The following is a 12,906-nucleotide window of genomic DNA, read 5'->3' as shown; positions in this document are numbered from 1 at the left end:
ACCCCTTCCCATGGAGAAGGACCAGCACCTAGGCAGCCAGCGCGGTCCTCCAGGACCATGGGGAAATGTCAGTGCCCCTGCCAGGAGGCGGTGACACCCCTGGAGTATTGTTTCTTGTCCTCAGGTGTTGTTTCACACTTCTTCTGTCCCCTTCCACACAATTGTCCCTAAAGAAGGTGGCTTTTAACACCTTGGTCCTTCTTGCCACAAGGGAAGGTCCTTGGCAGGTCCGATCTAGAGGCTGCCCCGTTTGCTCTTAGCTGCACCACATCCATCCTCATCCTGGCCACATCAGCACGGGGCACGTTTTCATGCAGGGTGGCTCTAGCCCGGCTGGGCACCAAGGCAGGACCCAGCGGATGCTAAGGGAAGAGCATCAGGACGGTGTGTACGCATGTGACCTGCCCCAGGACCCTGTCCCCGCCTGCCCTGCGGTTTCGGAGCTCCCAGAGCCAGAGGCCGCCTCTGGAGCAGCCGTCCAGTGCGCTGGAGCCGCCGCACCACTCCAGCAACTCAGCCCAGGTCTCTCCCAGGATGGTCCTTGCAGGTGCTCCATGCCCACAAGCCCTTCCTTCCAGCCGTGCTGCAATTCCCCAGCTCCTCACGACGCCACGACAAGTTGCGCACACAACACCCCGGATGTGGCATGATGGGCTCGTCCCGGGTTGTCCTACAGGTTTCTGCTTTGTTCCCCAGTCTTTTCCTAATCATTTCTAGCACCTTTCCTAGCTCCCTTGCCTTTGCTGGCTCACGGGGCTGTCCCTGTCCTCCCCCAGGCAGGGCTGCCTTTCGCAGCTCGCTGGCAGGTCGTTCACAGGTAGTTCATGAAGAAGTTAGACAGCACTTTTAGGAAACACAACAAATCCTGAAATAAAATCCAGAGGCTGATGGCCGTTCAGTGGCCTCAGGCTTTGATTTTATCCCCTGCTTTTAGGCCTGAATTGCTCAAGCCCAGCTTCCAGCCTTGCCCTTTTGCTCTGCTTTGCTCTCTAGATCCAAGGGAGACTCAGCCCCAAGCTTTGTGCCCGGGGCAGGGGACTGCGGTCAAGTCCCTCCTCCTCGATAAATGGAGTCTGTGGAGCCTCTTGAGCTTCACTCCCTGCAGTACCTGCTTTTAATCCTGACAAAAACCGGAGGTGGGGGGCGGTCAGGCCCTGGACACTGCTCTTCTCAGCCCCGCTCCTGCAGGTGCGAGTGTCCAGCTGGCCTGTGTCCACACATTAGCAGGATGCTTCTGCTAATGTGATCAGCAGCGAGGCAATTAGCACTGCGTTCAAAGGGACCCCGATGAGCGCTTCTGGGCAGTAACCCTGGCATCCTTGGGGCTTTCAAAGCCCGCCAAGATAAAAGGGGCTCAGCCAGTGCTGGGGCAGCCCTGCGCACCCCCGCTCCCAGCACTGCCTGTGCGAGCCCTGTGTGCGACCAGTGCCCAGGTCTGTCACCTCCCCAGAGCAGGGGTGCAGGGAGAGCCTGGGGCATGGCAGGGGTTCCCAGCTTGGGCAAAGATGCTCCTTGCTCCCTCTCTGCATCCTCAGCTGCAAGACAAGGACACGAGCGGTTGCAGGCTGGACGCACATGCGTGTGCCGGCCCCGCGCGCGGGGTGTGCGTGTCTCTCGGCCCCGGCACCAGCGGAGGAGGACAAATGCAAACACTGTGGCCAGTGGGGTGGGAGGAGATTATCTGGGGCCCAGCAGTGGAAAAACTCTCCCGGTGTGTGACTAAGGCCCGATAGCACCAGGTGTGGGTCCAGGTATGGCGAGCGAGCCGGCCAGTTATCACCTCCCGTGGATTCAGGTGCCTGAAGCCAAATGTTTCCTAAGGGTGCGGTGACAGGCGCAGCGCCGCTATCATGGCGCCTGGCCCACCCCGCGCGGCAGCGGCGACGTGGGGGCAGCGGCTGCGCCGCCCCGGAGCAGGGGCAGCGCGGCGGGACGGACACCTGCCCCGGAGCATCCTTCAGTGAAATCCCCATCCACAGAAGGGCTCCTGCTCCATGCATCCTGTGAGAGAAGGGCCTGCGGGTCCCGGGCAGCCCCAAACCCTTCCCCACTGGAGACACAGGAGCACACAGGGCTGGGCACCACCTCCGCTGCCCGGTGCTGCCACGGCTCCCGTGCTGTCCCCATTCACTGCGGTGTCCCACAGCCTTGGGCCGGGTCTGTGGGACCCGCTGGCTGCAGGATGCTTCCCCCCATGGGACAAGCTGGGTTTTCCCTGGAGTACAGAAGCCTCCTCGCGCTGCTCTCCTCCCCAGGCCCCATCCAGGCGGATGGTGACTGCGCAGCGCTAGGCCATGCTCCAGCCGGGACTCGGCCTCCGTGCAGCAAGGTGTTTTTCCGTGCCTTGCTCAGCTCCTTTCTCCCTTCTCCCCTTTCCTCCCCTCGGCTCGCTGCACCGCGAGGCCAGCAGGGCTGTGCCTCAATGTTAAGTCGTGGGGACCAGGGGCCTTGGCATCCCAGCCCCGTGAGCCCAGGCAGGCTGTGACCAGTCTCAAGGAAAGCCAGGCCGGGGGATGCGGCTGGGAGCAGCGAGCGTGTGGGCACCTCTGCACCAGCCCCACATGCAACCCTGGATGCTGGGACTTGCCTGGGACTCTCCAGACCTGGGAAGAGGCAGAAGGGGGAATTCAGAGGGATTAGGCACCAGCCTGGCACCTCTGAAGCATCCCCTCTCCCCTCTGGGATGACAGGGAGCAGGACACATTGTCAATGCCACATCTCCTGCCCCAGCACATTTGCAGGGACATTTGGGTCCTCACGTGCCCCAGCCAGGGCAGGGCAAAGTGCTTTTGAGCCGAGCTTGGGCCAATGGCCCATGGGCAGGGGAGCACCTCAGCCCTGCCCTGCGAGGCCTCTCCTGCATACGGCATTTCTTCAGCATTGCTGAGTATATTTTGGGGCTGCCCTCATCGCTTTGCACAGCAGGATTTGTAGAGCTCCCTTCTCGCATGGCTGCGGCACCTTGGCCCAAGCAACTGGAAGAGGGTGAATTTTATTAACACCAAATTAAAGGTAATTGCCTTTTCCACTGGAGCCACTCCTTGCTCAGGTGAGGTTCCCAGCCGTGCAGTACTTACTTACCCAGTAAGTACCCGATTGGGTGCCCAAGGGAGCAACTTGCCCCAGGGCTTGGGGGAGCAGGACAGAGCTGTCACCACCAGTGTCTCTGCCCCGGAGAAGGAGCCAAAGCGCCTTCGCGCTGCTCGTGGTCTCCGCACGAGGCAGCGGCAGCAAGGAGCGCGCGCAGCCGTGCCTCGCTCCTGCCCGGCCCAGCGATGATGAAAGGCGAAGAAGAACTGGTTTGTACTCTGATCTCACAGGCAAACCTCAAAAACAGCCGCGGACTGTCACTCCAGCTCCCAGGAGGCTCCGGGAAGACGGGACAGCAGAGCCAGCCTTTCCAGTGGGACGGGATGGTTGGAGAAATTCATCGTTCCCCTGGAAATAAAAATAATAATCATAATAAAAACACAAAGCCAGAGATTACTTATACGCACACAAACACGCAGGCACGCACTCTCTCCCCATCTGGCTTTGCCAGCCTGACTCATCGCTAATTCAAACAGCCCACACCTTTCCCTCTCCCTCCGTGTGACATTTTGAACAAGCCTTCGGAGCAGAGGCAGTGGCTCTGGACCCTGTCGGACCCTCACTTTTGGGTCCCGAGAGCAAGATGCTCCAGCCACCCCATCACAGGGCATCGTGCCCCCACTGGCATCATCCCCTGCACACACTGAAAGAACTGGGGCAAGCAAAGGATGGGGGCAGCTGTAGAAAGGACAAGTGACAAGCCTGGCAGTTATGTGACACTTGGGGACAGTCCCACAGCCAGGGCACGGGCAGGACTCAAGGGCCTGCTCTGCCTGAAGCAGCCAGGGCCACCAGAGCAGACACACCTCAAAAGTCTGGATAGTGGCCCCCAAAGCCCAGATAGCGTCCCTAAAAGAGCCAACCCATCCCCAAAGCAGCAGTCACCCAGGCAGGGGGACATCAGCTCTGCTCTTCTCCATTCCTTCCACCTGGGCTCGCACAGCTGAGAGCGGGAAGCTCGGAAGGAGCAGCACGAGCTCAGTCCCAGCCACAGCTCCAGCCAATTTCCGCTCACAGGCCGAGGAGCCCCCAGGGCATCCCCCAGCCCTGGCCGCCTGCCTGGGGCCACGGTGCAGCACGGGGCACCGCTCGGCGCGCTCCCGTCAGGCCCGGGCAAGCCGCGTGCGTGCATCACGGGTAATGGGCCGTGGGAGGGCGGGAGGATGGAGCCAGACCTGCTCGCTGAGCTCGGGACCTGCCGCCAGCCTCATGCTGAGTCACCACCTATTAACGCCGGGGAAACCTCCACACCTGAACCAGGGGAAGCCGCCAGGACCAGCGGGGACAGAACCCGGCCCACAAAGACCTTGTGGCTGTCCCTGCAAGGCAGCGCAGAAGAGAACCCGCTGTAGGCAACAGCGGAACCGGGACCACGCGGGATAAGGAGGCTCCAAGGAGTTTCGGCTGCTGATCCCCTCAGCAGTGACTCACCGTAGGGCCGGTCACGCCATCCCTGTGCTGCAATTGCCCCATCTGCAGATTAGGGAAACTGAGGCACGGGGAAATGGGGTGACTCAAGAGCTGTTGCACAGGAGATGCCGCTCGGATGCTGAGGCTTGGGCGTTCCCCATCGATCCTCCGCAGCTAACTTAAGCAGAAATGAACATCGACGTAAATATTTACTGACAAGCAAGCTCGGCCTCACCCACTCCTCTCAGAAGAAAGCTTTAAAGCAAACTCTCCTGCCTCTTTCATGTTTACATCTTGTTTATTTATTATACAGCAGATCACAATATTTCAACAGTTTGCATATAAAGAAAAGTAACATTTCAGAGTGCGAGAGACCTAACGTGCCCAAGCAGAGAAATGTTAATTAACAATATACACAGACGGGAAACAGTGTACTTCCCAAAGCCGAGACTCATCTGGGTTCCCAGCTGGAAGAAAAATATATTAAAAAACAGAAACATTATATATTACTGCTTTGTTTAATTTACAACTTGCTTTGCAGAAGCTGCACATAAAAAGACTCATTCTTTTGAGTTTTCTCTTTTTCCTCTAAGAAAGTTTCAAGTATAGCAGAGACCTGGGCATTTATAGCTGGACTCACTGTCCTTTACACACTAAATTAAAAAAAAAAAAAGGCAGCATGGGGAAGGCAGCTGCAGCAGTACCTGGTGTCATCCTGAGGGGAAGAACGAGACAAATTAAAGCAGACAATTAAACGAGAGCAAGGAAAGCCATTTTAGGCTCCCAAACGGAGAGCTGTGGGAACGGCCAGGATCGGACTCGCCGGCTGGGTCCCAAGCTGGCAACAGGAGAGAAGTCCCTCCCTGGGCAAGGTGACACTTCGCTGCCAACCCCTGCAAACCTTTATACCCACGAGCCACAGCAGCCACAGTCAGGCCCACCCTCACCCTGTCTGGGCTTTTGGGTCAGGCGGCACTTGTTCTGATGGCTGCAATAAAGACAACCAGCAACTCACTTGCGAGGGCTGTGACCCGCACGCCCAGTGGAGCTTGGCCTCCAGCAGAAACTTGCCTGGAGCCGGGCGCCACAGCCCCTGGAGCTGTGAGGTGCTTGGATCATGGGGAGCACATTAAACTGATGCCAAATATAATCTGCAAGTTCTGGGCACAGGTCTCTGCTGCACCAGCCCCATCGTCCTGCTCAGGGGAGCAGAGCGGCGGTGCCTGGGCCAGGGGCTGGAGAGGTTTCCTGAGGCTTCACTCTCTCCGCGCCCCTCAGCAGCCCTTCCCCACCGCCCGACCCGGCTCCCACAGAACAGGCAGGAGGACAGAACTAGTGACAAACTACAAGCGAAGAGGTTTGGGCGGCCGGGCTGCTCCCAGGGCCATCCCCAGCCCAGCACTATTTACAACATGAGCTGCTCCGGGGACTCGCTGGGCCGAGGGGAGGGCAGTGCGGCCGCAGCCCACCGCTCACATGTGCCGCTTCATGTGGAGGGCGAGGTGGTCGGAGCGGGAGAAGGCCCGTTCGCAGAGGTGGCACTGGAAGGGCCGGTGCCCCGTGTGCTTGCGGTAGTGACGGGTGAGCTCGTCGGAGCGGGCGAACTTCCAGCCGCAGCCTTCCCAGGTGCAGTGGTAGGGCTTCTCACCTGCAGAGAGCGGGGTGTCATCTTCACATACCATCACCCATATGCACCCTTCCCAGGGAGCCCAGCCAAGGGACATTCTGGTGTGCACCACATCCCCTGAGCACTGCAGCCTGGCCCAGCCTTCCATGTGCCCCCACCTGTCTGCCCTTCCCCATGTGCAGCTCTTCGCAGTTCAGCTCCACCCTGAGGTCCTGTCCTCTCTGTAGACCCCTGCCTCACTGCACTCTCTCCCCTTTACACACTGCCTGTGCTCCTTTGCCTGGCCCATGGAGCCTCACCATGTGCCCCACCATCCCAGCACTGCTGGGGGTATTGTCTACGCAGTCTGCCTGCACACCGTGCAGTGTCCCCTCCACCCCACCATGCACCCCAGCCCTGCTGCAGGGCTTCTCCCTGTGCTCCTGGTCCCTGCAGCCCTCTGCCACCGGCTGGCTACACCCCACCATGGCAGCCCTCCACACACCCAGCCACCTCTCCATGTACTCCTGCCTGAGCCCACTGCAAGCCCTCCTCCCCGCACAGCCCCGTTCTGCCTGTGAGGGTCTCTCCAGGCAACTTAGCCCGCGCTCCGAACCGTGTGCCCCTATCCGGCCGCGCATGGGGAGCCGGGTCTCCCCGCGCACCTTGGCGCCCTTTGGGGCACCCTCCGTGCGAGCACGAGCGCCGACCGAGGGGGTCTCCACCGCGGCGACCCTCCGTGCGCCCTAGTCGCCCTTCCCGCAGCCCCGGCCGCCCCCCCGGGGTGCCCTTACCCGTGTGTGTTCGCATGTGCGCCTTGAGGTGGGAGCTCTTGGTGTAGGTCTTGCCGCAGCCCGGGTATTCACAGTTGTGCGTGGCCGTTCGCTTGCGCGCCCACGAACGGCGGCCGCGCTTGGGCTTGCAGTCCTCGGGGGGGGCCCCGGCCGGGAAATACTCCAGCACGGGTGAGTTGGGCGGCGTGACCAGCAGCCCGGGCAGCCCTGCCGGGCCCGGACCCGGACCCGGCCCCTTCAGGGGCTCCCTGAAGACGCTGAAGTGTCCATGAAACTGCGGCGGTGGCTGGGGGGCGAAGTGGGGCGCATAGCGGTGCGGGGCCACGGCGTAGTGGGGCGGCAGGTCGGCCAGGAGGTGGGGATCGCCGCCGGGCAGCGGCTCCTCGGGGGGGCCCAAGCGGCCGTGGGCGAAGCCCGGGTAGGGCAGGGGTGGCCCCGGCACCGGTCCCGGCGCGACGCGGGGCTTGTGCTCGCCGCCGCCCGGCCCCAGGTAGTCGCCGCCGGGCAACCCAAGCATGCAGGCGCGCTCCTCCGGCTGCTCCTTCTTGATGCGGGGCCCGAAGGGCTGCGCGGGATCCAGCGGCAGCGGGCGGGCCAAGGCCGGGTGCAGGGGGTGGTGGTGGTGGTGATGGTGGTGGGGGCCACCGGGCACCCGCAGCTCCGTGTACTCCCTCCGCTGCAGGTCGCAATGGCCGGGCAGATCCGGGGTGAGCAGCTCAGCCACGTAGCTGTGGCCCTGACCCTCGGGATAGGGTGCCTGGAACTTGCCCGGCGTAGGGTAGGAGCCATCGCTGTCGTACGTGGTGCCGCAGCTCTCCGGAGTTTCGGGCAGGGGGTAGTTGGGGCCCGAGCCGGCGGCCGGCGGCCCTTGCCCGCCGCTGCTCGTGTGCGCCAGGATGAAGTCCAAGTCCACGAACTTGCCCAAGTCGTCCTCCTCCCGCTTGACGGCGGCGCCGCCGTCCTGCTGCAGCATCCTCTGCGGGGAGAGGGGCGTCAGGGCCGGCGGGGCGATGGCGCCGGCCGGCCGGGCACCGCGGCCCGCGCCTCCCGCTCGGGGCGGCGGCTCCCCCCCCACACCCCAACCCGTCGGACGGGTTGGGACCGCCTCGGCAGCGCGGCGCAGCGCGCCGGCCCCCCCCGCTCCCCGGGGCTCCGCCGCCCGAACCGCCCCGACGTGGGGGGCTCCGCCGCCGCCGTGAAGCGCGGGGGGCAGCGCCGCCCCGGTGCGCCCCGCGCGGGACCCGCAACGGCCCGGTGCTTACGTGGAGCATGTCGGCGGGGCGCTCCTCGAGGGGCAGCAGGCTGGCGAAGGTGGAGATGGAGGGCAGCGCGCTCTCGTCCACGGCCGCCGCCATGGCGGGCGCGGGGCTGGGGAGCGGCACCGGGGCGCGGGTCCGGACCGCTCCGCTCCCCGCGGCGGCAGCGCTGCTCTGCGCCGCGCCGCGCCCCTAAGCTGTTAACAGCGTGGCTGCGCCCCCATTGGGCCACCCCTCATTGCTATGCACCGCCACCGCCTCCCATTGGCTCCAGGCGCCCAGGGCCACGCCTCCCCGCGCCTCGGGCACGCCCCCGTGCCGTCCGCGCTGAGACCCGACGGCTCCGAGGGCCGCACGGGGCCCGGCCCGGCGGGGCAGCGCCGGCCTGGGCACGGGGCCAGTGTCCCCCCCGGCCCTCGGCGGCGGCAGCAGCAGGGCCAGAGCCACCCGGGCTGCCGGGCGGATCGCGGAGACGGGGGTTCCCCGCGCTCTGCCCCACAGCGTGAGCGTGGCACTGCTGTGGGTCACGGAGCTGCGGCTTCCTGCTCCACGGCGGTGCTTGTGTAGAGCCTGAGGTCTCCCAACACGCTGCCCGTAGCACGAGTGGGTCCGGGCTGCTGGCACACAGTGGGCTGAATGTGCCGCAGGCGAGCGTGTGTGACCCAGAGTGGGAGCGTACTGAGGACGTCCAGGGCACAGGTACGGCTGGGAGCAAGTCCACCCGCAAGCAGCGCGTGGACGCAAAGACATCACAACAGCGAGGACTTGTGCAAGCCGGGGAGGGGGCCAGGGCAAGAGCCAGCACCCGGGGATGCTGAGGGCCCCACTCTGCTTGCTTTATGTAACGGCGTCCGTGGGGCCGTGCTCCCCCGCGCTGGTGTGGCCGGTGAGGCAATCAGCAGCCCAGAGCGCGCCCGCTCGCATCTTGCAGCGCACAGGGTGCGTGTGCTGGCCGAGATAACTGCCCGGCAGAGCCTGCCGGGGGACTGGCAACCTGCCTGCCTCAGCTCATCTCGCCCCGCAGCCTCCCTGCCACGTCTGCCTGCCCTTACTGGAGCCCGACACTGCAGCTGAGTCCCCAGGCACCACACGTGGGGTGTGCGGGCTGGTGTCTGCCCCACACACCCCAGGACAGTGCTGTCCTCCCAAGTGCTTCCCTCAGGGAGGATGTGAGGGGTCCTGGAGGTCCTAACGCACAGGAGAAACCCAGTGCCCAGTAAGCCAGGAGGGCAGGAGGTGGCAGGGAGACCCGCAGGTGCTGGGCAGGCACCCCCAAGGGCTCTGCCTGCGCCATGCAGCCCTCTACGAGACCATCTCTGCTTGGCCTCCGTCCAGCCAGTACCAGGAATGGCCCCTGTTACTGTTGCGTTTGTCAAGAAGCAATAGCCCTTATCTCCCCAGGCCTGTCTCCCTGCTCGCTGGGGCTTTCCAGCTCAAGATACCTTTCTAAGAACTCAAGCTTCTGCCTTCGCTATTCGGGAGTTGATTTGAAAAAAAACAAATATAAACACCAAAGGTGAACGTACGCACACACACACGCACACGCTGCTCCTGGATCCAAAGCTACTCTACCAGTTGCTTTCATCACTGTGCTTTAATTATAAGGGTGGAGCGTTGCAATAAATTATTTCAGTAATCCAGTGGAACAACAACGATTCAGATCTTCCCCCTTTTACCAAGAATCCCTGCCCTGGTTTCCAGCGCGTGCTGCTTCGCCAGGGCTCTGTGTTCCCGGCTGCCGGGGAGGGAGCAGGGATATTAATGCCACCCAGCGCGTTAAAACACACGGATGGCAGAGCCCTTCCTCTGAACGTGTTACCTTCGCGTTGGCAAGGGTGAAATGCTTAGATCCCTTTTAGACTGGTCCCCAGAGTAGCTTATTTAAGCCCTGGGCTAATCTCATTATTTGTTTCTTATCCAAATAATAATTAATAGCAAGGTAGTTCCTGCCCCAAACTTTTATAGATAAGTGAGAGCAGATGCCACAGGAGACAAGCACAAGCACCGCTTGGTTTTCCCCTCGTGCAGGCAGTTTTGGCCGCTGCATCTGCGCGGCACCGGCGGGAGAGGCGTCGCCGCCAGCAGATCGGATTCATTTTTATGGCCAATATTTCTTGCGGTGCGGGCTATTCCCCAGGAAGCTCTCGTTTCTGTTTTGGTAGCAGGGCCGGCGTGGGGGGAGCGGCGTCGCGCCAGGCACCACACAAACACGAGCGCTGCCAGAACCGGCCGCGCAGGGAGCCGGCACCGAACGCGGGCAACGCGCCGGCAGGATTCGCTCGCCACAGGTGGGCACGCGGGGGCCCGAACGCAGCCCCGCGGCCCTGCCCTGCCCGCGGCGCTGCAAGAAGGTGTTTGCACAGCTCGCTGCTGACAGGGGCCCGTTTAGGAAATGCAAATTATCTCTCGCGCCGCTACGGCAGGCTGTAAAGGAGACAAGATCAAACAGCAGCCCAGCAGCGGAGCAAACAGGAGGGCTGGTCAGGCAGGCGATGGCCGAAGAGGAAAGGGTTAATGGTTATCCCCGCTCCTGGCACATCCTGGCTGGGATGGCAGTCGTCACAGCCGTGCTGAGTGCCGCCCGTCATCCCCAAAGCCCCGCGTGAGTCACGTCGGGGCGCCCGGCAGACGCGAGATCAAAGAGAGCTGGAGCCGGAGCCAGCGGAGAGCCCGGCCAGCACATCCATGGTGTCCCCTGGCTCGCCAAAGACCAGGGAAAGCCTCCCCATGAGCTGCCCCTCGGGGCCTGGGTGCACCCCAGGGCATCCCTGCAAAGGCAGACCCAGATCCCTGGCATCTTTGGTGCCCTTTTCCCACCAGAGGCACCAGCAAGGCGCAGGAGCCCCTCAGACACCTGCCAGGGCTCCACGGCTCAGAGAGATTCTGCTTTGCCCAGGGGCAAATGCAGAGTCCAAGAGGCTGTGGGGGGGTCCTGGGTGGTTACAGCACACTCAGGGGTGGCTTCCTCCAGAGCTGCACGTGGATCTGGCTGCACTTTGGGTTCTGCTCTCTGTCCTTCCCAACACGTGGTGCTCGGAGCCTCTCCCCAAGCCCGTTTTTCCCTACTGCAAAGAAAAGAGGAACTGAAAATGAAATTAAAGCATAATTCAATCCGGAGCGGGTCCAGAATAAAGTCATCTGCTCTTATCGTGTGCTGGCAGGCTCTTCCCGCTCCGCGACAAACACAATGTTATCAGGGCACAGAGGGCAGATTCGTTTGCACCGGCCGAGCGAGCTGCCGTGTCCGCCCTGCCTGCCCCGGGCCGGGGAGCGCTGGGGCACGGGAGCCGTGGACGGCGAGTCCCGGTAAATGCCACCGCACGAAAGCGCCACACAGGGACCGGGCCTGGCGTGACATCCTTGCTCAGAGGAGCAGCCTGGGGATCCCCATGCGCATCCCTGGGATGGAGTCCCCGGCCTGGGACTGTATGTCCCCACAAGCCCCAGGCTATGGGGCAGAGCTGTGGCGTGAGACCCCCATGGGGCAGCCCAGTGTGGCTCCTGGCCACCCACGCCGCGGTCCCCAGCGCCCTGTGTCCCTCTTTGATGTCTGCCTGCCCCGGCCCCGCTGTGCCCTCGCGCCTGGGGCTGGCGGCCGGGCTGCTATGGGGCCAGTGCAGCCTTGCGAGGTTTTCTTTATATACCCCTGTTATTTTTAACTCTGCCTACGCAAATCCCGAATCCGGAATGAGCAGCGGCCCAGGGCCAAGGGGAAATGGACATGGTGCAAATTTCCTGCCCTTTTTACCTCTCTTCCTCTATAACACGCAGCAACGTTTTTCCTCCGCTGCTCAACTTTCACTGGCACAGGAAAACCAAAAGCACCGGGCCTGGTGCGGAGCCGCGGGGTGCAGCGCTGCGATGGGCAGCGTGTTGCGCCAGCTGAGCTGGCATCGCGCGCTCAAAGGGGACATCGCACACGGAGCGGCACTGCGAGGCGCCCAGGGAGCCCCAGGGCTGCGGCCACAACCAACCCTCCCTCTAAAGGTGTTCCCAACCTGCAGTGCCACCCAGTGATGCCAGGAGCTCCGCAGTGGGCATTGCCAGTTGGGGGGATGCCTAATGGCAGGGCTGCCCAGCACAGGGGCTGCGTGTGCAGGGGTCCTGCTCACAAATGTCGTGCTTTAACAGCTATATATCATGCATGTGTTATTTAACTACAAAAGTTTCAAACAATCTCTCTAACATTGCAGTTTAAGAGCTATGCACCTTGCGCAAGCCCTTCAACTACGCAAATTTCCAATGATCCAGCAAAAAAATTCAGGCTGTCCCATCCGAGCAGCTTCGATCCCATATCCCTTGTGATGCTGCATTCAGCCTCCAATTAACCCGGAGTCAGTGGGCTGGTAAAACCTTCCTTCCTCATGCACAGACCAGGGAAAGTGCCTCGCCAAAGCCAGACCAGCCCAGCGCCCGGTCACATCCCAGCTGGTCCCGGAGCCTCCGGGCAGGTGTGGCTGTGGGATGCGGGCACCGCTGCGCGCACGGGGAATAACTTCCCCGCGGGCAGGTGTGGTGTGGGGCACCGCTGCAGGTCGCCGGCACCTGCCCATGCGGCAGGACACGGCCCCGGTCGCGTGTCCCCAGGGAGCATCCTGCCGCCGGGGCAAAGACGCCCCGTGTTAGTGCTGGGAAAGCTGTCCCGCAGGAAGCAGGTCTGCATGGAAGCCGCTTCTCGGAGCACGTGGTTTAGCCCGTGCCGCTCTCTCGCGGCGCACGCACTCCTGGCCCCGGATGCCCGCTGTGGAGC

At 62.7% G+C, this 12,906-nt stretch overlaps 1 protein-coding gene across 2 annotated transcripts; it reads right to left on the bottom strand.

Moving 5' to 3' along the window:
* Window positions 1–3,235: 3,235 nt before the first annotated feature.
* Window positions 3,236–8,292, bottom strand: KLF17 (KLF transcription factor 17). Of its 2 annotated transcripts, XM_088526107.1 has the most exons (4): window positions 8,163–8,292; window positions 6,901–7,876; window positions 5,977–6,148; window positions 3,236–3,438 (listed from the first exon to the last, which is right to left on the bottom strand). In XM_088526107.1, the coding sequence occupies exons 1-4, from the start codon at window positions 8,253–8,255 to the stop codon at window positions 3,348–3,350; spliced, it is 1,332 nt and encodes a 443-aa protein (XP_088382233.1). In that variant the 5' UTR covers window positions 8,256–8,292; the 3' UTR covers window positions 3,236–3,347. The 2 variants fall into 2 exon arrangements, with proteins under 2 accessions (XP_088382233.1, XP_088382232.1); XM_088526106.1 differs by lacking the exon at window positions 3,236–3,438 and having other exon boundaries at window positions 5,806–6,148.
* Window positions 8,293–12,906: the final 4,614 nt, after the last annotated feature.

Source organism: Tinamus guttatus, unplaced genomic scaffold, assembly GCF_059628265.1.
Source record: "Tinamus guttatus ecotype Peru unplaced genomic scaffold, ASM5962826v1 Tinamus_guttatus_pri_ptg000242l, whole genome shotgun sequence".
NCBI classification, from domain to species: Eukaryota; Metazoa; Chordata; class Aves; order Tinamiformes; family Tinamidae; genus Tinamus; species Tinamus guttatus.
The sequence above is the reverse complement of the archived record's forward strand: the minus strand, read 5'-3'. Positions and strand labels throughout refer to the sequence as shown.

What these genes read in the sequence shown, in the direction of transcription:
- KLF17 (XM_088526107.1), bottom strand. Translation starts at nt 8,255, where the DNA reads ATGGCGGCGGCCGTGGACGAGAGCGCGCTGCCCTCCATCTCCACCTTC. An exon ending in GCCCCGCCGACATGCTCCAC is followed by an intron (nt 7,877 to 8,162) that starts GTAAGCACCGGG and finishes CTCTCCCCGCAG; the next exon opens with AGGATGCTGCAGCAGGACGG. An exon ending in GCACATGCGAACACACACGG is followed by an intron (nt 6,149 to 6,900) that starts GTAAGGGCACCC and finishes CGCTCTCTGCAG; the next exon opens with GTGAGAAGCCCTACCACTGC.